This window comes from Argiope bruennichi, chromosome 7, assembly GCF_947563725.1.
Source record: "Argiope bruennichi chromosome 7, qqArgBrue1.1, whole genome shotgun sequence".
Lineage (NCBI taxonomy): Eukaryota > Metazoa > Arthropoda > Arachnida > Araneae > Araneidae > Argiope > Argiope bruennichi.
Window position 1 is genome coordinate 67,227,805 of NC_079157.1, and position 22,469 is coordinate 67,250,273.

At 26.4% G+C, this 22,469-nt stretch overlaps 1 protein-coding gene across 2 annotated transcripts in view; it reads left to right on the forward strand.

The window, feature by feature from the left end:
* The window catches only part of LOC129975217 (uncharacterized), a 32,348-nt gene that overhangs the window by 6,924 nt on the left and 2,955 nt on the right, over positions 1-22,469 (forward strand). The window contains exons 3-10 of one of the 2 annotated variants that reach the window (XM_056088210.1): positions 906-1,005; positions 1,910-1,997; positions 2,832-3,020; positions 3,745-3,903; positions 4,636-4,846; positions 6,594-7,406; positions 14,087-14,494; positions 20,134-20,343. In XM_056088210.1, the coding sequence (XP_055944185.1) occupies positions 906-1,005; positions 1,910-1,997; positions 2,832-3,020; positions 3,745-3,903; positions 4,636-4,846; positions 6,594-7,406; positions 14,087-14,494; positions 20,134-20,343 (2,178 nt within the window). The remainder of the gene's footprint in view (positions 1-905; positions 1,006-1,909; positions 1,998-2,831; positions 3,021-3,744; positions 3,904-4,635; positions 4,847-6,593; positions 7,407-14,086; positions 14,495-20,133; positions 20,344-22,469) is intronic. The other variant, XM_056088211.1, reaches the window with a different exon arrangement.

The following is a 22,469-nucleotide window of genomic DNA, read 5'->3' on the forward strand; positions in this document are numbered from 1 at the left end:
TTGATGAATGAATCTGTCATGAAATTGCAAATTACACTTAGTTTTGTATTTTATAATAGAAATAGATTGTTTTTAGCTGCAAGTTTTAAATAAAAGATAATATAAGCATACTTAAGCTATATTTTTATTATATCTGTTGTTCAAAATAGAAATGTGATGTGATTTTTTCTCATGGCCCAATTCAAATTAGTATAAATTCCTCAATTATGCTAGTAGTTTAAACTTATTTGCATTGAAATAATGTTAAAGTTCTAGATAAGCCACTCTATTCATTAGGCAAAAATATTAAAGAATTTTAATTCATTGACTAATTTGTGAGTTATGTTGAATTTTTTTTTTTTTTTTTCTGATTATATTACAGATTTTAATATAAATCATGTTGAAAATTGTCCCATAATTTTGAATATTTTTCTTGGATTATACAAATTCATATTTTGCAATTAAGTGTCCATTTAAAGCAGTTTCATTTCAATATTCTTTTCTTTTAAGAATAAGATCACTTTGATTTTTAAAATCTGTTGAATATTGTGAGCAAATATGCTTAATTACTATTGTTGGGAATTATAGTTTTACCAAGAAATCTGTGATGGTAATGGTACATTTAAAAAATTAGCATGGCTGTTCTTGTTTAAAAAAAATACAAAAACACTTTGATTGGCAAAATGCACCTTTACTTTGGTTATTCTGAAGTTAAATAATTTTTTTATTATCTAAATATTTTTTTGGTTAAAAGGTAGTACATTATCTAGTATTGTTGAATTAATTATGTATGAATTTCACCCATTTAAGAATTTATTATCAAGTGAATTTATAGCCATAAAAATAGCTCTTTGCATATTTTGGAATGAATATTATTGCTTTTGATTAAATGAATAACAATATTATTTATTCTATGTTATATATAGGTCAGAAAGATGGAAGAAAAAGTGAGGAATTGGAGACTTTAAAATGGAAGCCAGATCAGTTAAGTGACCAAGCACTTGAGGAGTATTTGTCTATGGCCAAGTAAGTTTTTCTCTGTATTTTCTTAGATTTAAATTAATTATGTTTCCAATTTACATATTCATGTCTTATTGTTAGATTAAAATTTATTTAAAAATATGTATTTATTACTTAAAAACAGAATAAAATATTTTTTTTTGTATTGTAGGTAATAAGTTTATCTTTAATTAGTATTATGAATTTTCTGATTTATGAGTGTATAATGCAATAAATTGTGTTTTGTATTAAAAATATAAAAAAAAGAATGATGTTGTTTTTATAAATTATCCCTTTATTAACAGCTTTGTTAAAATTCATTTTTTTCTAGACTATATTTAAATCGCAAGGCTGAAAATGATATTCTAAAATTAAAAATGGTTTTGTTTTCCTGAAATAAATGTTAAAAATATTGAGAAATCATTTGTGAATTTCTCTTATATCTAATGAAAAATAGTTTTTTTTTTTTTTTTTTCTTTTCATTAATGCCTACATATCATTTAATAAAGTTTTTTTTTTGATAAGAGCATTCTCAGCATTATAAATTAAATCTATAAATGCCATGTCTGAAAAATATCTGAATGTAATAATACTATGTTTGTTCAAATATAACAGAATTATTGTTTCCCATATTTCCTGTTCATAAAATTATTTCTTCATTAGCCGATTTTTTGTTAGTCGCGTATCTTGGAATAAAACTGTTTCAAGATTTATAAATTGGAAATGATGACCTTATAATTTATATTTGATTTTATGAATCAGATTTTACTATAGTAATCTCATTTGCATTCATTACTCAAATAACTTAAAATACATAGTAATATGGCTGCAAAGGAAATTTCTTTTTATCTCGCATTTATATATGCTTAATTTTTGTCTCTGTGGTCAAGAATGCCCTATCGTAATGTTTTTGTTCACCTTTTTCTTTTAGGGGCATTGGATTATTTTCAAAATCTTTAGATAGCCCTAAATCTTCTGAAAAATCAGACAACTCTTTGCAGTCAGCCATTAAAGGATTGGTATGCAGTTACATTTCTTAAATTATTTAGCATATATATGTGTTTCGTATATTGAATTGAAATTTACTTTTGTGTTAAAACACCATAAGGGAGGACAATATCTAAAAACGCCTTTGCATATGATGCTTATGTTATTAAAAGTTGTTATGAATATATTATATATTTTTAAAATTATTTTGTATTTTTTAATTAACCAGAAAGCAAATTAGTTTCTGGATTTAAAATATTACATTAGTCAAGATTTTTTAGTAATGGATGGTATTGTATTAAAACTGGTGAATTCCTTTGTTTTAAAGAACAATTTCATTCTGCTACATAGAAAAATCCTTATTTGTTAGTAATTCTGTGAATTATATTTCTCAATTTTTTTAGCGTTTTATTTGCTTTTGATTTGAATTTTAAATTTCATTGGATTCTATTGATAGGATTGAATTTAATAATATTAAAGGGTGTTTTTTGGGAGGGAGGAGAGTTATATAAATAACAAAAATGAAAATATTGTATGTTTTTTCTCATATTTACAATATTAAGAATAATAAAAATTTCTTAATTGTGTACTTTTGAAGTGTAGAACTTTGTAGAATGGGCAGTGTCAGCTCATGGTGTCTTTATCATCTAATCACAATTCAATATTTGAGATCTATTCCAAAATAACCCTTATTATGTTCGAACATAAAATGTTAAGTTAAAAATTTTTAATTACCTTTTTTTAATTACCTTTCAGACAATTAATTGAAAATGGGATGTATTTGTAATAGTAAATTTTATTATGATATGCATTTTGGGAACTGATGACTTCTGTTCTGTATTTTATTATTATGTATTTATTTATAGTCTGAATTCGTCACATCTCATCATCCTTGTCATCATGATGATGGTTGTAAAGTAGCTCAACCATCTTCATCTGGTGAATCTTCTTCAAAATCATCTGGAACAAATGATTGGTCTCCTTCTGAAGCTCAACTGTTTGCTCAAGCTCTAGAAGCATGTGGGAAAAATTTTAGTGCAATTAAAAAAGAATATGTAAGTATTGTGTTTTGTGTGTATTAAAAATCTTTCAGTTGTTTTAATTAATGTTATTCTCATAATGTTCACTTTTATATATTAATTGGTTTAATATTTACTAATCTGCATTTTTCAAGGAAATGATTAAAAACTCATAATATAGGAGTATATTTGTTTTCATACTCATCAAAACTCTTAGCTTTTGAAATGAAATGAATTCCCTTTAATTGTATGCATTTATAATATCCAATCTGATTAAGAATTCTTAATCAATAATAATCATAGATTTTGATTAGTATAAATATTGTAATCTGAGAAAAATTCATTAATAAATGGAGTAAAAGAGATTATTTATGTTTTATTGTGCAAAATACTTGACCTTTTATGATAAATGACACTTTTATATTTCGCATAAAATAATTGCATATTGTTTATTTAAAATTTCCTAAAATATGCATGAAATGACTTTGTTATTCTTTGGCATTATTTGTAATTCTTTTATTATTATTATTATTTAGATTATGATTACTTTCAATAGATATGAGTAAAAATTTTAAGCTCTCAAAGTTATAAATTTTATGGAATTTTAATAACACTACGTTTTCTAGAAAATACAATGACATATGATATATATGTATACATATATAATTCTTTAGAAAAAGAATATACTTTATTTATTTTAATAGGCTATTTTTGAATGCTGTTCTGTTATAAATATTTTCTGCTTCTTTTTTTTTAACAGTTACCTTGGAAACCTATTAAAAGCATAATAGAATACTATTATGAAGGTAAAAATGAAAAAACAGAAGCTTTGGAAGGAGAATCTTCTAATAAATTTTCACCGAAGAAAGAAGAGGTGGAGGAGGAGACACTTAGTGCCACTTGTCCTAAAGAGGAGAAGGTATACAATCATAATTTTTAAAAAACGAAGGAAAAAGCATTTTGATTCATCTGATTAATTATTCAAATTTTGGCAATGTTTTCAAATTATTTTGTAAAAGGCTTTTATATATATATATATATTATTTTTCAGATTTGATAAATATGTGCTAGCAGATAATTTTAAGGTTTTGATTCTTCAAAATAATGAAAATTTTATTGCACAAAACTGGTAATAATATTGTTACCCTAAAATTCAAACCATTTTCATTGTTTCTTCAAATATTCAATCACGTGAATTTCTTTCATTGTTGGAAGCTAAAGAAGAATTTTTTTTATATGAATTTTTTGCAAAATGAATTTAAAAAATATGAAGTTACCATACCATAACATTTAGAAGAGGACGAACAATGTGTTGACATTTTTGAAACCATTATAATGCCATAGAACTGGTCTCCATTGTCAAATTGCATGTATGTAATAAACAGGACATATTATAGACAATTAAAAAATCATTGTTTTAATACCTTACAAATTGAATGAATCACAATTATGAAATTATAGCTAAAAGATTAATTAATTATGAAAAATTAAATATAACCAAGATTGGCAAACCATGTCAGCTTTTATACTAATTTCTTAAGATTTATTTATTCATGATGTTTTTTTTTTTTTTTAATAAAATATCCAATTTGTAAAAATATTTTATGGACGCTCTTAGTTATGTTACAACTTATACTTTTTAAACTGACAGGCTAGTATAAAAGAAGAAGAATTACCAGAAGAATCTGTACCTGAGAACAATTCTGTTCCTGAGGATCCCCCAAAAGATACAATTAATTTTTTAGAAAATACCAGAGCCACTGACCCTTGCAAGGCAACATTTACAGAGTTGAAGATACCTGTAAGTGAAAATGATGTAACTACAGCATCATCAACTGTTGCAAGTTTGAAATTTTTTTTAGGTAAGATAAATTTTATGTCCCATTTTTCCTGTGAACTGATTTTTATTATAGCATTTTTAGTGACCAAATTTAGTATAATTTGACAGCCATCATAAATTATCCTTTTTTGCAAAGAATGCATGATTTTTGAATTGTAAGCAGTTAGAATATTCCTTTAAAAAGCAAGTTTTTACAGAATGTAATAAATTATTATATGTATCTTATGTTCTTAATTAATTTTAATTTATTATTATTGTTAAAAAAAAGTTGTTGTTTTTTTTCTGTTTCAAAATAATTTTATTAAAAAATATTTCTAAAATGTGATATACCATCTGTACTAGTTAAATTTGATAAATGCTTTAAAAGGGGAGATTTAATAGTTTGAAATTCTGAAATCTGACCAAAATATAAGTATTAAGATCTATAATACTCTGTTATGATAAAAGAATAAGGATTTTGTTTGATTATTTAATTATCTTATGTACATTTATATAGTTTTTAGTTAAAATTCATTGCCATTCATTCCTTTTACTTTAGTGTTATTTGTAGATATTTTGATTTCTCATTTATTGTCATATTTTATATAAAATTTATATAATTGATACAAATTTCTTGATATATTTGCTAAATTAAATATTTTACTCTTTTAGATTATAAAGCAGGATAAATTAGCAAATTTTGTTCCATATAACACACCTTATTCTTAAATATTGTAAATAAGTAAAGGCTTTTTAACATTATTATTGGTTAAACATTGTGGTGTACTGTTTTGTTACTAATGTTAGAAATTAGATTTTGCAGAAGAGAATGGGAAATTTAACTTTTCCCATTGCAAATATTTCATCTATGTACATAGTTTACAAAGTAATTCTAATTTTGTGGGACAAACTTTAAGTCAAGCAAACATAATAGTCATTTTTACAATAGAACATTAGGTCATAAACACAAAGAACATGCTACAGAACATTCTAGATTGTAGAGACTCTTTTGATATGAAATCTAGATTATGGCACTGTTCAAGAAAATAGAACATTTGTTTTAAAGTATTCACTCAATACAGTTATAAAATTTTAAAAATTTCAAATGATACCTTTCTTTTATAATTTAGAAGGAAGATAAACAATTTAACATTCTTAGTTTTAAAAAAAAAACTGTAAATGACACTGAAATGGTACTTGCAGCATAAAGAATGATATTGTCAGTCGAAGTCTAAAAAAAAAGATGAAAATAACCACTGAAGGGGAAAAAAAAAAAAAAAAAAAAAAAGAACTAATATTTTGTAAGTTTTCAACATCCGTACTAGGCAAATTTTATATACTGAAAAGGCTTTTTTCAATCACTTGGCAATTCTTTAACAAAAGTAAAAAGTTCCCTATAGTAACTACCTTCTTCATTCTGATGCCATGTTTTGCTATAAAAATTACTTGCTTCTTTATACATGACCTCTTTCCATGGTTTTATAAACATTTTTTTTTCTGTAATCAAATCATCCATTTTCAATTTATCCTATGAAGTACATGAAAGCCTATTTTATTGTCATTTTGTTTAGATTTAAAGGCTTTGAATTTCAAATAACTTATTGATATTTTATTTTAGTTGCTATTTGTTTATTATTATTTATTGAAAGACTGCTCACCTATTCAATAAGTACTATTAAATTGTTTGTTTGATGGTGATAATAATATTTTGGCATTTTTTTATTATTATTATTATTTTTTTTCTTAACCTAATGGTTTTTTTATGTTCATATAAATATTTTCTTTTTCAGGAGGACGTTTAGTACTTAAATTAAATGCCCAACAAGACAGTGGCTCTGGAACCAAGTGCCAATGGGTACAGTCTAATGACTTGCCAAAACATTCAAACAGCTTTAAAAAAGACCGACAAAAGAAAAAATGCATACAGGATGATTTATTTGTGATCACTCCTGATGTTCATAAACTGAAAAAGAAAACAGACGAATTATCTTCGATCTCAAATGAGTTATCAGACTGTGATCATTCTGCTGTTAAAAAAGCCAAGCTGAAGTCTGAATACGAATTTCCTCTTTGTAGTTCTTCCTGGACACCACCAGTAGCTGATGGTCAAGAGTCCATTGAGGTGGATGATGCATCATCTAAAACTAGTGAAGGTTACATATCCCCGGTTCTTTCAAATTCAAGATTTTCAAAGACAGATATGAAATCAGATTCTTGTAGCAATTTTAATTCTGTTAGTGACACTAAGTGTGATTCAGATATGTGTTGGACAAAGAGTGATGCGAGAGGGTGTAATGTTTCTTCTGAACATTGTACTGTGAATGATAGTGCCTCAAAAAACAAGTGCATACTTGGAGGAAAAAATTCCCCCAATCACATGAATGATGCATCTCCATATAAGCAAGATATGCTTAATCATAAAAGTGCCTTGAGTCACAATAAAACTTGTATAAAAAGCCTGTGTTATCAACCTCATGCAAGTCATTCCAGTCGCTCAATATCAAAGCAGTGGAGTAAGTGGTCAAATGTGACATATCCAGTGAGGACTTCACCTTGTTCATTATCACCCATTTCTGTAGTTGATTTAAAAAGTCCCTTGAAAGGTTTGTATTCTTATTCTTATATTTAATTAAAGGGTGCAAATACATTCTTTTGTTTTGTTATATATTGTTAAATCGTGAGTTTTATCTTATTCAGTTATGTTTCACAAAATAAATTATTTGGATGTGTATTTTAATATTTCATGCATTAAGTTATTTTCAATATCAAAATTTCCTGATATTAGTTTTGTTTTTTACCTATATTTTCACTCTTTATGATTGTTTTTATACTGATTTTATGGATACATTTAAGGGAATAAAATATCACAAATTTAAATTAACTATAAATGAATTGAACTGAGATTTATTATTGTTATGATAAAAGCTTGTTCATCCAAAGTTTAAAAAATCCAGAAAGCTTCTTTGATATGTCATCTTGAATCTATATAAATAAAATTGGCATGCCTAAATTATTTTTTTAAAAATGCTATAGAAATTGAAACATCTGAATTGGTTTTCTTCAAATTTGGCTTACAAATTCTATAAAGCAGAAGAAAAATTTAACAACTATTTCATGATGATTAATCCTTGTTTTTGTATTAATTAAAGACTGTTTCTGTTGCACAAGCAAACATTGCAGCATCCAATATCCATTTAGTAAAACTGAATTTAAAATTGCTGAGACATAAGAAACTTGGATATATAAATAAACTTTCTTAAGTTCTAAATGATAGGAATGTTTTTGTATGTTACAGTAATTTATTTATATAAAAGATGTTTCACATAAAAGGATTGCTTTATATAGCTTTCAATGGCTGATTTTAAGCATAATATGACTTTTTTCTTGTTAATATTTGTTATAAGAACTTTAGATTTTGCTCATAAATCCGGAAGTGCAGGGTTTTAATGAAGATTTTTTGACAATTATTAAAATATTTAATTTTTCATTAATTTAGAGAAAAATTTTCAACTCAAGCAGTACTCTTAACTTGTCATGAATAAAATTTAACATGCTTATCCTTGATAGAACTCCTTTAATTAGGTCTTCCAGTTATATTTATTATTTAATGTAGCCATAATTTGGATCTGATTCATCCTATAAGCAAGAAATTTTACACCAATGCAGAACATAAGAATTTTTTCTTCCCTTGTTATCATTGATATATGGGGAGGGGTAAGTTTGCAGTAAATGTTAAATATTTTTTTAAAAAATCTTCTGCAATACCTCTGACAGAATGTAGTGCTCTACAAACAAATTTTATAAGAAGAAATCTTAGTAATTATAGTAATAAGTACTCCTTAGAGGATGTTTATATAAATAAAGTTGAAAAAATTTAATAAACTATAAAACATATTGATTATTTGGTACTTATATATCAACTACATGCCAGTCATTAATCACCAGAAAAATCATCAAAAATGTTATGATGTGTTTGTTTGCTGATAGTATGTGCTTAATGCAAAAGTACTGATTGTTTTAATTATCCTTCAAATTTGCTTTAAAAATTAGAAATGACAATGGGTAGCAACTTTAAACAATTAACTTATAGCTCAATCTTCTGAAGAAAAGTTAGTTGATTGAAATATGTCCTTAAAAGAAATGGAAGTCGATAGATGTGTTTGCCTTCTATTATTTATTTTTAATGCCTGAGGCTATAAACTAGTAATACTGCTTAATAAAAGTGATGGGGACTTTTATTGATAAGTAAATCGGCGAGTTAGAGATAAAAAAGTTGCTTTATAAATCAATGATGAAAACCTGTTATAAATCTCAATAACCCTTTTTTTTTTTTTTTTTTTTTTTTCTTCCCCTATTAAGCACTTATAAAAATATTTGAATTACAAAATATATAAGAAAAAGAATATACAACTAAAAGATATGTAAAAATTTCACAAGCAAACATTTTAAATGTTGAATATTAAAAAGGCCCTATACACTAAACCAAATTTTCAATTCAAAGTATTATCAATTTTGCCTATCTTAAAACAATAGTTAGAACTAACAGTTTAATTTTTAACACTTTTTTGTAAAATATAAAATAGTTTAAAAAAATTTTAACTACAGTAGTCTGTTTTTCTCTACTCTAAATTAAATAAATTTTGAAATCTTTCTAAATAAATACAAGAATTTTAAAAAAAATTACTCATGCAAGATTAGTGGTAAATAATATATATACAACAGAATGTGCATATGTTCATACAAACCTTCAAATTTTTATCTGATCTAAAAGGAATGTAATACATGCATCTTCCAAAATGAAAGATCACTGTTGGCTTTTCTTAATTCAAATACTAAATAATCAACAAGTTTTTGAGGTTTTATTTCTGTATCTTAGAAAAATATTGACAAAAAAAATTTTAACTATCTTAAAATTCAAAGAAATTACCTACTTAATTGTACTAATTTTATTTAATAATTGTTTTTTAATTTACTATTACATACAGTTTATGACTATTTTTTATTATGAATAAATTCAAAGTAATTTCATTGTTTCATCAAATCATTTAATTGCCAGTGCTAAAATTAAGATTTAAAAAAAAAAATTGCTTCGAATTCCGAAGTAAAATTTTTTTGTCTACGTTTATTTCATAATGCATAACTTTTTAATTTGCACATGCAATAATTTGTTGTAGAATGATTTTATTAAATTCATGTTTTTCAGCTTTATCAAATAAAAAATAAAATTTTAAATAAATCTATTTCATATTAATATTTTTAACATTTAAAAAAGTTTAAGAAAGCTATCTAGCTTCTTTGATGTTAATCATATCATTTTAGATTAATACAGCCAAAACATTTGAGATTTTTTTTCTCCTTTTGAATATTTATTGATAAGGAAAGTGATATAAATGAACTAAAAAACTTTTTTTTTAAATAAAAAATTTTAACATCTATTATTTTACATTTCTGGGTGTTAATGTATAACATTATATAATTAAAGCAGAATTTTGAAAAATATATCAATTTTGGAAGAAGGCTTGCAAAAAAATAAACCATTATCCTCATAAGATAAAGAAATTGTAAAACAGTATATAAATTGTTTTGGTTGAAATAACTTTTTAAAAATTGATGGCGATAAAAGCAACAAACTGTTTATGTTGATCAGTTTAAATTGAAATCATCACAAATTCATCAAATATTTGATTATTATTCATCAAATATTTGAATTCTACAAATGTAAAAGTGTTTGCTAAAAATAGTATAATGAGTATCTAATTAAAATGAAGTGTATATTTATTTTTGGATTAATATTTAAAGTACAATGTAAATTTTATCTGTAACCATGGAAAAGGAATTTGATTGAAAAATACAGTTGCAGTAATAAAAATAATGATTTTATTTTAATAGCAAAAATTTACTATGTTTGCCTATGTTCCTTATATATGTATTAAATTTTTGTCCAATCATGGTGAAATTTCTCTTTTGTGTTTTTTAATGCAAAGGGGAAAAAAGCATTATCAGTTTTTAAAAATAAAAAATTTAATTTTAATGAGAAATTAAGTAACTTTTTTTTTACTCGGTTTTTGTCAGTAACTTTTGAAAGAACTACATGAAATGATTTTTATACCATCTTAAAATACAAAAATTCTCTTCCAATATCTTTGAATTACGCTTTATTGTACTCAAAGTTCGTCAGAGATAAATATAGATTTTTGAAAGGTGTATTTGAATTTTAATGTTTTAGTCTAATTTTGTATACCTCATATTTAATAAATCATCACATTTTAAACTAATATTATCTAAATGGCTTTAATAGATGCATTCTATTAACAATTGTTTTTTATTATTATTATTATTATTATTATTATTTTATCACTGAATTTCTATACAAGAAGAAATATTTAGTTTTACAGCTGGCAAAACCAACAAGATTTTAAATTTTGGTTTTTCTGGTTTTAACTTGTAATAAAATGTGCAAATTTTTAATTCTAAATTATTTATTTTATTAGTAGATTTACTAAAATACATAGTCGCATTATAATTTGAATTTCATTATTAAACATTTTGAAATAAATTACAGTTTTTCAAACAGTAAATATTTGTGAAATAGCTATTACTGGTTATCTCAATATTTCACAGTGTATATAGTAATAAAGCATTGCATGTTTATAGCTATATAGTTTAAAACTACTTGCCTGTGAGGCTGAACTAAAGTGAAAATATTAATTTTTCTAGAGATTTAAAAATATTAAAATTTATATTACATGTACAGAAATGTTAGTTACTTATATTCAAAAAATCAGTTTATTTATTCTTCTTTTTATTAGTATTATTAAAAGAAAAATTTGTCGTTGCAATTTTTTTCTTTCAAAATTAGCTATTAAAAATTAAGTACATCAAAATGTATTTATTATATGGTACGTATTTATTATATGTATATATAGAATGATATGAATATCTGAGCAAATATGCTGTATTTGAAATCTGTGACACAGTTATTCAGACTTCTACAGAACTCTGCCACCAATAATCATGAATTGGAACAGTATGAGTCTCTCAATAGTAATCATACGTGCTCTTGTCATACCATTTTCGAGATATTGCAGTATCAGACCAAAATTTCAAAAAGACATGATTGTTGGATTATGATTAAATGAAATCTCCATAACCAAAACAAAACTTTCAGAATATGCTAGCAGTAAATTATATGCAAGGAAGATGGATTGAGCAATATTGGAGACAAGAAAACATTGATTGATAAGGGTAAGTAATTATATATAAAAAAAGTAGTAATTTGATCCATAATTTCCCAGACTTCATGAAGTTATTAAAAGGGATCTCTATCATGTCATTAGATATTAGTGATACAATGGGTATGGATATAACAAGCAATTTATCATGAATCAGTATTCACCTTATTCTAAACCCTTATGTAGAAATGTTTATTAATAATTTTCTATAACTAACTATGAAATACAGAGATGCTCCTGTTTGTATGGAGTATGATATCTTGACATGATCATGATTCTCTTAGTACTCTGCAAAACTAGTCACTATCAGAACATTCAATAAGATCTTTCCTTGGTCTTCCAGTTTCATAAACTCAAAGTGTGTGTGTGTTTTTTCACCTCTCTTTTCTTTTTCTCCCCCTCCCATCTCCTTCTATACTACTAAGTATGTTTAAACATAAAGACCAGGATGAAAAAGTGAAAATCACATTCGGTCCTTTCAATTTTTTGACTAAAATATTTTTATGCTCACATTTCCTCATAGCCATATTTTTATTGGTATATGTTTGATGCATATACAGCTTTACCTAAAGAATGATTGAATAGTCTCTTAACACAATCATGACATAAAGAATTCTGCCATGATATAATAAAGCATTATATCAGTTGATAAGTCAAGTTATCATTAATCAATTAATTACTTTGTGTGACTATGCATCCACTTCTAATATACAATGTGCACTTCAATTAACGCCTATTCAGTGCCCTGTTAATAAAGATTTTCTGCTTCTTTCTTTGTGTTTGTTGTTCAGTTGTGTTTTCATCTTTTAAGCATTGATTAGGGAATTAAATCTCTACTAATTGTAGAAGGTGCATGTGTGTATGTATTAGTAATCTGCAGGCCAATTCCCCACATTTGTCATATATATTTACATACATCCACCTCGGATTGTTTTTTTATTATTAAAAGATTGAGCTGAAATCTCACTTTTTTTGTGTGTGTTGTAACTTCTAAAATTTTATTTTTTAAAAATGAATTTTTTTATGGTTTTAAAGTATTAACTTTTTTTAATTATACCAATTTAATAAACTTGTGAATTTTTGCTAAAATTTAGCAGTTTAAAAAAAAATCCTAATTTTCAGAAATTGGTTGCATTGTTGCCCTTAAATTCAAACTTTTCATCTTTTTATATATATATATATATATATATCTAATCAATAATATTATTCTATTTATGAAAACTGAAGGAAAAGGACTGTTTAGTTTAGTATCTGTGTAATTTACACCTATCACAAAATTTAGAACGTAGATGAGCTGGACAGTTAGATTTTGTCCAGCTCATTAGATTTCAATACTCAGATTTCAATAAGATTTTGATATTATGAAATTGGTTTGGTGTCTATTAAAAAGTTCATTTACGCAATAAAAAGAAATTAACATGACTTTACAGTTTGACGGAATCGTGGATATTAAAGTTATATCCATACAATTTATCTGAAATCAAATATATACAATATTCTGATAAACCAGCTAGTTGCCTGTTGTGACTAATAACTCAATATGTTCTTATTTTAGAATAATTGTGTGTTTCTGTTATTTATTTAGAGTAAATGCTTTATTGAAAATGTGAAAAGATATATATATATTATCTTGCTACATGTTTTATAATTGTTTTATTATATATCTAAATTAAAATATGAATCTATGTAAATATATTTAAAAGGCGCATAATATAGGTAGGTAAGGAGGACTTTGTTTCTTTGTTAGAAAATTGAATTTTCACATTGTCAGTTTCCTGTACCATATTATCATATTTATATTTAGTAATAACATATGCATTCAAAGATATATGTTGATTTTTCTAACGTACTGGGAAATTTGCTGTTGCTTTCCTTTTGCTTGACATCGCTTAACTTTATTAATTGTCCTTATTTTTTATTTATTTTTTTGCATGGAGTTTATTTCTATTTCCCTAACATTATTTTGTTTTTGTCATTGCTTTTCTTTTATTTGTAAAATTTCAAAAAACAGTAAATTAAAATTAACTTTATACATTCTTTCCCTATTACAGAAACCCCATTGGATTTATCATCAAAGTTGGACAATGGCCCAAATGACATTGATCAACATAATTTACAAAGTACACATAAGCATAAAATGCTGATTGATAGTATAGAAAAAGTTATGCCTTCTGAATCAGAATCCCGACCTGCCAGTTGTGAATTTTCACCTCAGTCTTCCAATCATGGATCACTAGCCCAAAGTATTGACTCGCCATACAAAGAAACCATTAACTCTCATAAGTGCTCTGATGATACTGCTAGTGACCATCAACATTGTGAAAAATGTTTGAGACAAGAAGAAAGTGATTTTTCTTCTGGTAAGGATTCAGAAAATTCCTGTCAGTTTCCTTATACATATTGTAATCTTCCATACCAATGTGCTTTACCCAATTGCACCAAAGAATGCTTGTTAGAAGGTAAGTAATGTAGATTTGTATATAATATTTCTTTGATGTGTATATTTATTTGATGTTAATTATGAATATGATTATTTATATTTATACTTTAAATTATTTAAAATAAGAAAGATTATATATATATATATAATATTATTAATCATTTGCTAAATTATTATTGCAATTAATTTAAAATAATTAGAAAATTTTGTTTGAACACTGATTGATAACAATTGACAAAAAATAGCCAAATTTTGGTTTTGAATTTATATATTGGTATCAATGTTTAAGTTTAGGTAAATTTGGTTGCATTTTTTTGTTCAATTCACTAAAATTTTTGCCAAAAATAATTGAGGAGGGATCTACCCAAAACTTTCCTGCATACATTCTAATAAAGGTGTTATCCCACTGAACTTCTTGCATGACATTGGCATGCAATAGTTACAAAATGTTAATATTAAATAAAAATTTATCATTTTTACTGGACCTATTGTATGATCCTTAGTAAGTTTTTTATCAATTAATCCCTAGCATGTAGTAAATTGTATCTGAAAATTGCATTTGAATTTTTCCCAACTGATTGAAACAAAAATTTGACTCAAAGCTATATTTGTAGTCGCACATTCCATACCAGATTTCGTATATTCAAGTCACTTTGTTTTTTAATCATCACATTAATACGTTTCGGACAGATCAATAGATAGTCAACTTCTTGTTGGATTTGACTTCAAATTATGATAGGTGTGTACACTATGCATGTTAAATTCATGTACTGAATTTTATCTATCTGTTCTCTTAATTTTGTAGTCGTAGCATTGACTTATATTCGAACAGCTTAGTTAGAAATTTAAGGAATTTAGCTTTACTTAGAGAAGCTTTTGCACAAATTTGATAGAAATCTACAATTTTAGTATTTAAATGTATACCAAATTTCATCCTTCTAGCTCTAAGTATTGTTCAGTTATCATTGTTATAGACAGATAGGCATTTTTCAAAAATATGTTTCTCCAACTTAGGAAAGTCTAAAATTTAGATTTGTCAAAATCACGAATTTGAATGTTTCAACAATTACTATACTTTCTCTATATTTCATATACAAGAAAGTAAAAAATAGATTTGATTGGGAAGTTTTACTTAAGTTAGTTGTAACTTTAGATACCTCATTTTCATTATAGCAGTAAAATTGCTAAAATGAATAGTAATAATAAAGGATGAACTATTTTTATGTGCTTTATTTTTTGTATACTGAAAACTAGTAGAACTGAACAGAAAGAGGAGAATGATACTATTGTAAATTTCAGTTAAAAATTTCATAGATTCTTTAATGCAAGAAACTTTTACAGGGGTGTTTGTGCTCCGGGGAAACCCCGGAATTCCGGGGATTTTGAACTTTGATACCCGGAAATTCCGGGGATCGTCGTTCAAAAGGAAGTAGGAATAATAATGAATTATTTATTTTGATCTGGGTAATTTTGTTTGCTTTGAAAGCAGAAAGCGCAAGGTCAGTGTGTGTGGTGAAAATTTTTCCTTTCTTTCTCCAAAGGCAGTGATAATGCGTGAAAAGGGGGGAAAAAACTTCTTTTTTGTTCTTTCCTTATTGCGAGTTATGACTCATTCCCCCGGTTCTCGGACATTCTCTTCTGGATTCTTTTCGGAAAGTAGGCGCGGCAGAAAAAAAAGGGAGAGACTTCGTTCGACCAGATGTGCGATCACGTGACCTGGGTTCAAAGGTCTTAATTTTGCAAAATTAATGGTTATTAATTTTGCAAAAAAAGTAATTCATTGAACTTTTATAATTAGGTCATTCAATACTTAATAATCGTAATTTTTCATTTCTCTCCCCCCCCCTTCTCAAAACTGCAAAATGTCGGTAGTAAGTCCGTAAAAGTTTCCGGGGATTTTTTGGGGTCCCACAAACACCCCTGCTTTTAGAAAAACCATCTCTGTTATATGAGTAATTATGTGCAAAATTTTAAATTTGGGGAACACATACAATAATAATAATGTATAATAAATGTTACAACTTATCTTTAAAAATGAAGCTGCTGTTATTACCATATGCCCACATGATCCATTATTATAGGGTTTTCTGTGGTACATGTTCGTTTGTAATTTTTTAGAAGAAATTCAAATAAGTATATATTTCACTTTGTGTGTTTGTGTAAGAAGTATTCATTGATGAATCTTGGCAATTTTTAATTTGAACGCAATTATGTACTAATTGTCATGACACAATTTTATTCATATTTGTATACATATTATTGAATGTTAATTCAGATTAATGATAATACTTTCAGAATTCTCTTCCGTGTTATTCAAAAATTCAGGAAAGAAATATATTTAAGCAGTTCATATATTTCTCATTGAAAATAATAAATAAAAGAGCATGGAATAATTATTACAAAAAGAAAAAAAATTTAAGTACAAATACGGTTTTTCTTGATGTATTTTGTATTTACAAGATGTATATATTTCAAAATGTATTCTGTAGCAATTTTTTTCTGTGGGATGGATTCTTCTTAAATTGTCAAAATTTACAAAACTTTTACACTGCAGCCTCCTAATTATTTGACATTGCAGTCAGAGCTGGCCATCTCTATAAAGGACCTGGGTGCAAAAAAATCCACTTGTGGCCCTACATTTTTTTTGTAAAGTAAAAAAAAAAAAAATTACAATCACAAGCGCATATTACTATTACATGTTTATTTAATGCGTGATTTTGTTTTTGCTATTAATTACTCTAAAAAAATTACAATTGTTTTCGAAATTTATTTTTTGATACTTAGTATAGCAAATGCATTTAAGCATTCTGCACTCATGCTTGACCGAAGACAACTCTGTATTAATTTTAGTTCTCTGGAAGAGCGCTCAGCACTTATTATAGTAACTGGCAACTTAAAAGTTTTTTCACATTTATTCCTTATTTATATTAACTTGAATTGTTTTATCAATAGTCAATATAAATTTAATCATTTTAGTAATTCTTTTCAAGCAATAAGTTACTTAAAGAAGCAAATAGAATGTTCATGATCTTGAATTACAGTTGATAACTTTCTCCAGTTATTATAGACACCTATAAATCATGTAGATTTTTCTTTTCCTCTAAAAAAAATAATGTACAGCAAAAACAAAATACTGAATCTTGCGTTTTGAAATAAATTAGTCAGCTGTGAAGTTGCATTTCACCAATTTGCTTTTTTTTTTTTTTTTTAAGTAGTAAGTGGTAGAAAAACTTCTTTGTGTTGACAGGTCTGTTTTTAACATAAAAACTTATTTAAACTTATCAGTCATAATGCTTGGTGGTAATCAGTCATAGTGCTTGGTAGTAAATCAGAATCCCTTTTATGCACTTGATCACATTTGTTATGGCCATTATTTCTGATGCAATCATATTTGCGTAAACATATGGTTCTTTAAAGATTTTCACAGCTTCTACACTTTGATTGTAAGACTGTGTACTTTGCACAGAACTTTCTTTGTCAGTTGAAGCTTGAATAGTAACTTCTGAAGTGGAAGTAATTTCATTGCTAGAATTACTTTGTTGTCAGGAAAACAGATCCACTCATAACTTTTTGAACTATAACTTTTCTTACTTTTTTTTTTTTTTTTTTTTTTGAAATCCAGTCTTGAAACCCAGGGGGGATATTTCCTTGGCATGGACGTGATTAGATCTAACAATATTAAACATTTTGTAGTATGAATTTTCAAACTAATGGGAGCAATTTGAGCTAGTAGGTGAGATAAATGACTCTACTTTGTGCTTATAATATGTTGCACACTTGCACTAGACTGTAATATATCTGTGAACTTTGTATATTTCAAAACCCATCGATTATTCCAGTGATATTTCTCTCTTCTTTCCATTCCACTATTACCATTCAAAACATTATTTTAGTTCTTGATCATGTTGGGGGCCCTAGTGCATAGCATCCACCGCACTCTCATGGCTGGCCCTGATTGCAGTAAAAATAATTTTGTCTTTGTCCCCACCTTAATCCATCATTTTTTATTATCTGCAAGCACTTTTTTTTAATATTATATTTTTCATTATTTGTGTAGTTATTCACCTATTTTGTCTAAATAATTTTGAAAATTTTCCTGATAAATTTTAAAATATTATTTAAAAATTCTGGGCTTTTTTTTTTTTTCTTCAAATTTTTACTTTATGTATGATATATATCAAATTGCCTTGGAAATGGGTCACATTTAGCATTAAATAATATTTTGATTTTATTAATAATAGATTTATATATATGTATATGAGTATTTACTTTGTATTTCAAACCTTTTCTAAATGTGATCTAGTTCCTATAGTAATTATTTTTTGGTTCAATATTTAGAACTTTTGAACATTATTAAAAATTCTTCATGAATTTTGTCTCTTGATTTACCAGTTTTCATTTTCTGATTTTTTCAAATTCTTGCCAATCTGAGTAATTCAAGTAAATTATATTCTCGCTAATCTTTCACTTGTTAAACAAATATTTGTTTGCTTTTTCTATTTTTTTTTTTTTTTTTTTTTTAATTTTGTAAAAAATTTTGTTGTAGTTATGGCTTAACAATCATTAAGTAAAGAAATTACCTATTCATGGAAATACTTTCTCTTATTTTTGCTTTGTTGAATATTCCTAAAAATTTCAGAATATGTTGATAATAATTTAATTAGTCGAATTAATGTGCCATTTTTTGAGCTGCAAAAAAAAGCTTTCATAATTTTAAACCTTTATTAGGCATTAAAGACATCTAGAACTTTTTCCCAAAAAAATTTGACACTATACTAGCATGAGAACCTTTAAACATTGGTCAAGATAAGACCAAATATATGACAGATCTATAGGTTATATTAAATCTCAAAACCTTACAACTCCACTTCAGAAGTGAGATTTTACCCCTATAGTCTAATTTGAAGCTGAAAAAGACTGAATTAGTTTACATATTAATATATAAAAATTAATATATTTGAATTTATGTATGTATTTAGCATATTAATAGTTGTATATACTTTCTTATGTATTGATATTGATTGAGAAGTATACTTGCAACTACAATTTTTTAATGGAAATAATATTTAGATGTAATACAAAATGTTATTAATTAAATTCTGTAATGAGAGAAAAATATCCATTAAGAAATATTTTTCATTCTTTATTACAGTTTCTATATTCTTCTAAATGCCTAAAAATATACTGAAGCAAGGAATTATACACTTGCAAAATTTTATTCATACACCCTGTATTTTCATGAAATAAATTATTACAGTTAGGTCAATAACAATTGGTGTGACCCTGGTTTTTGGTTACTCTACCAACTCTTTTGTACTTTTTGTTTGCAATTAAATAAGGGGGGAGGGTGATGGTAAAAACAGAGAGGGGCATATCATATGGTATTATATACTGATATTATTGCCATATTTTCTTGCATTGTACGTAATTTCTCGATCTGTTTCTGAGTCTGGACTAAATCCTATTTTATACTGTCTGCACATATTTCTTTGCATTTCTTTTGATCTGTTAACTTGTTCTCATGATTCTGCCATTAATTAACATTTAACTTTTTATCCTAAAAATATATTAAAAATAATGTTCTAATTTTTATTAAAAAACAAACAAACAGGAAAACCTTAAGCTTTATGCTGTTATTGTATTTATCCTTATTCTCAGAGCATCTGTGTGATAAAAGTGATGCTGAAAAATGTCAGGCTGGAAGTCCTTGTTGTATCGTCACTGATGTAGATGAAAGCATCTGTAAAAAGAATCCTTCTTGGTGCAGTAAATCTGTGGCTTCTTATTATCCATATTATTCACAATGTTATCCATATTATTTATCGTATGGTATGGCACCATCACATATGTCTGAATCTACTACTGCAGGTGCGTATGCATTTCATAAGTTTTAGATTTATGGGCGCTCATATTGCCTTGGTTTAAAAAAGAAAAACAATTTATTAAGGCAGTCTGTGTTGAGTACTCAGCTGTAAAGCGATCTCTATGTAAAATATGTGCTGCCATATACTTTTTATTTTTGAAGTGAATACTTATGACATGCACACATAAGCTTTTGAAAAAAAAAAAAAATCCTTCACTGATATAAAATTTTAAGTATTTTTTTAAAGAATTCAAGCAAAAGAGGGGAAAAATTGATCTGTATTTTTCTTCCCTGAACTGTATAACTATATGTATGAACATCTGATTATTATTCTAACTAATGTTTATATATTTAAATCTTTTCCCCCTTTCCCTTCATCCATTTACTCCTCTTACTTATATCACTTTACTTTGGCTGTCTTTGAAACTAATCCAAGTTGTGATTCATTTATAAGATACTGAATATGTTTCTTTAAATACAGGGTGTGCAAAAATAACAAACATGGAAAATAAGTACAAGAGTATACCTCATCCTTCCCCATTTTTTTTTACAAAATAATTTATATGTATTAAGAAAAGTTATTAGATCATCCTTCCCCCCTGTATGTTTGGATTTATGAGAATCAGCAGTTAGTATAAGGATGAGTTGAACTAATCTGCCAAACAAAAGATGACAAGAGTCTATGTGGAACATAAAACACTATATTAACCATGTTCTATGCTAACCTCTTACCATCTGCAAGTGACATTATCTATTTTTGTGTACTTTATTTGCTATACATCACTGAAATCAGCAATGTTTGAAATAGACATTCAAAGTAAAATGTGCAGATGGAAGGTTTGTGGATAATTATAATTAATGCAAATCCTTCTATTTGCTTTTGGATATGAAGATATCTATTGGTTTATTTCCATTGTCCTCAAGGGCCACAGTGGCCTGGTGGTAAGGTCTCGGCTTTGGAACCAGAGGGTTTCAGGTGCGTGACCTGATTCCACCAAAGAAACTTTGCGTCAGCGGGTCTGGTGCACATTATATCTGTCCATGCCAAATGTCCTCCCGCTTGTGTGGTGTGGAGAGGGGAGTGACAGATCAAGTGCCATCCTCGTCATCTGACCACAATTCAAAATTACGAGATCTGTCCCATAATAGCCCTAGTGTTACTTTAAAACGGCGACGTTAATATAACTGAACTAAAACTAATTCCATTGTGCTCATAATTTAATAAAAATATTACTTTCCTTATTTGGCTTTAAAATCTGCTTTCTTGAACCTAATTGAAACAGTAGACTTAATTTGAACAGAAATTAAAATTAGGACAGACAATAGCCTCTCATCGGTCTTCTATTTTGATGAAAGCCAATGTAGGAGATTTATCGTAAACGAAAAGCTAAAATTCTCCTGAACTAAAACACTGATGTGGTTTATTGAGGTTCATATAAAAACTGATGGAATGGACAAAATTGTTATATATGTCACATACTTCAGCCAGAATGATATTTGCATTTTTCAACATAACAGATTTTTGTGACAGTTTGATTTTTCATTTTGATGCTTATACCTAGGTTTTAAATTAAGGTATCTTAACGAAAATGGTGTCATTTTATAAAATTTTTCCTGCTCTTTCAAAATATGTGTATATTTTATGTGTAAATTTGTTAGAAATATTTAAATCGTTTTTTTGTTTGTTTTTTTTCTAGTTAGTAACATAATCATATATATTTCCCTTAATTTGCAAACTATAAGAGATAAGACAAGGTTGTCATGATGTTTTATGATCCACATGGGCTTTTCTGTCATACTCTTTCATGCCAGATTAGGTCAAACTCTCTTTGCATATTTAACTTCATATGCTCTATAAGAAAGACTTTTTTTATTATTTCAGGAAATTCTAATGCTTAACACATGAAAAGGGAAAAAGTTGTTTAATACAAATACTTAATTAAATTTCATCTTTTACATTTTGTAATATTCTATACATTAATTATTTTAATTAAGTATTTTAATGTCCCATTAAAATACTTAATTAAGTATTTTAATGTTTTAATTAATTAAGTATTTTAATGTTTTTGTGTCTGGTCTTATGTACCAGAAAGGGTTAAGTTTTAAAAATTTTGAATTAAAACAAAATATG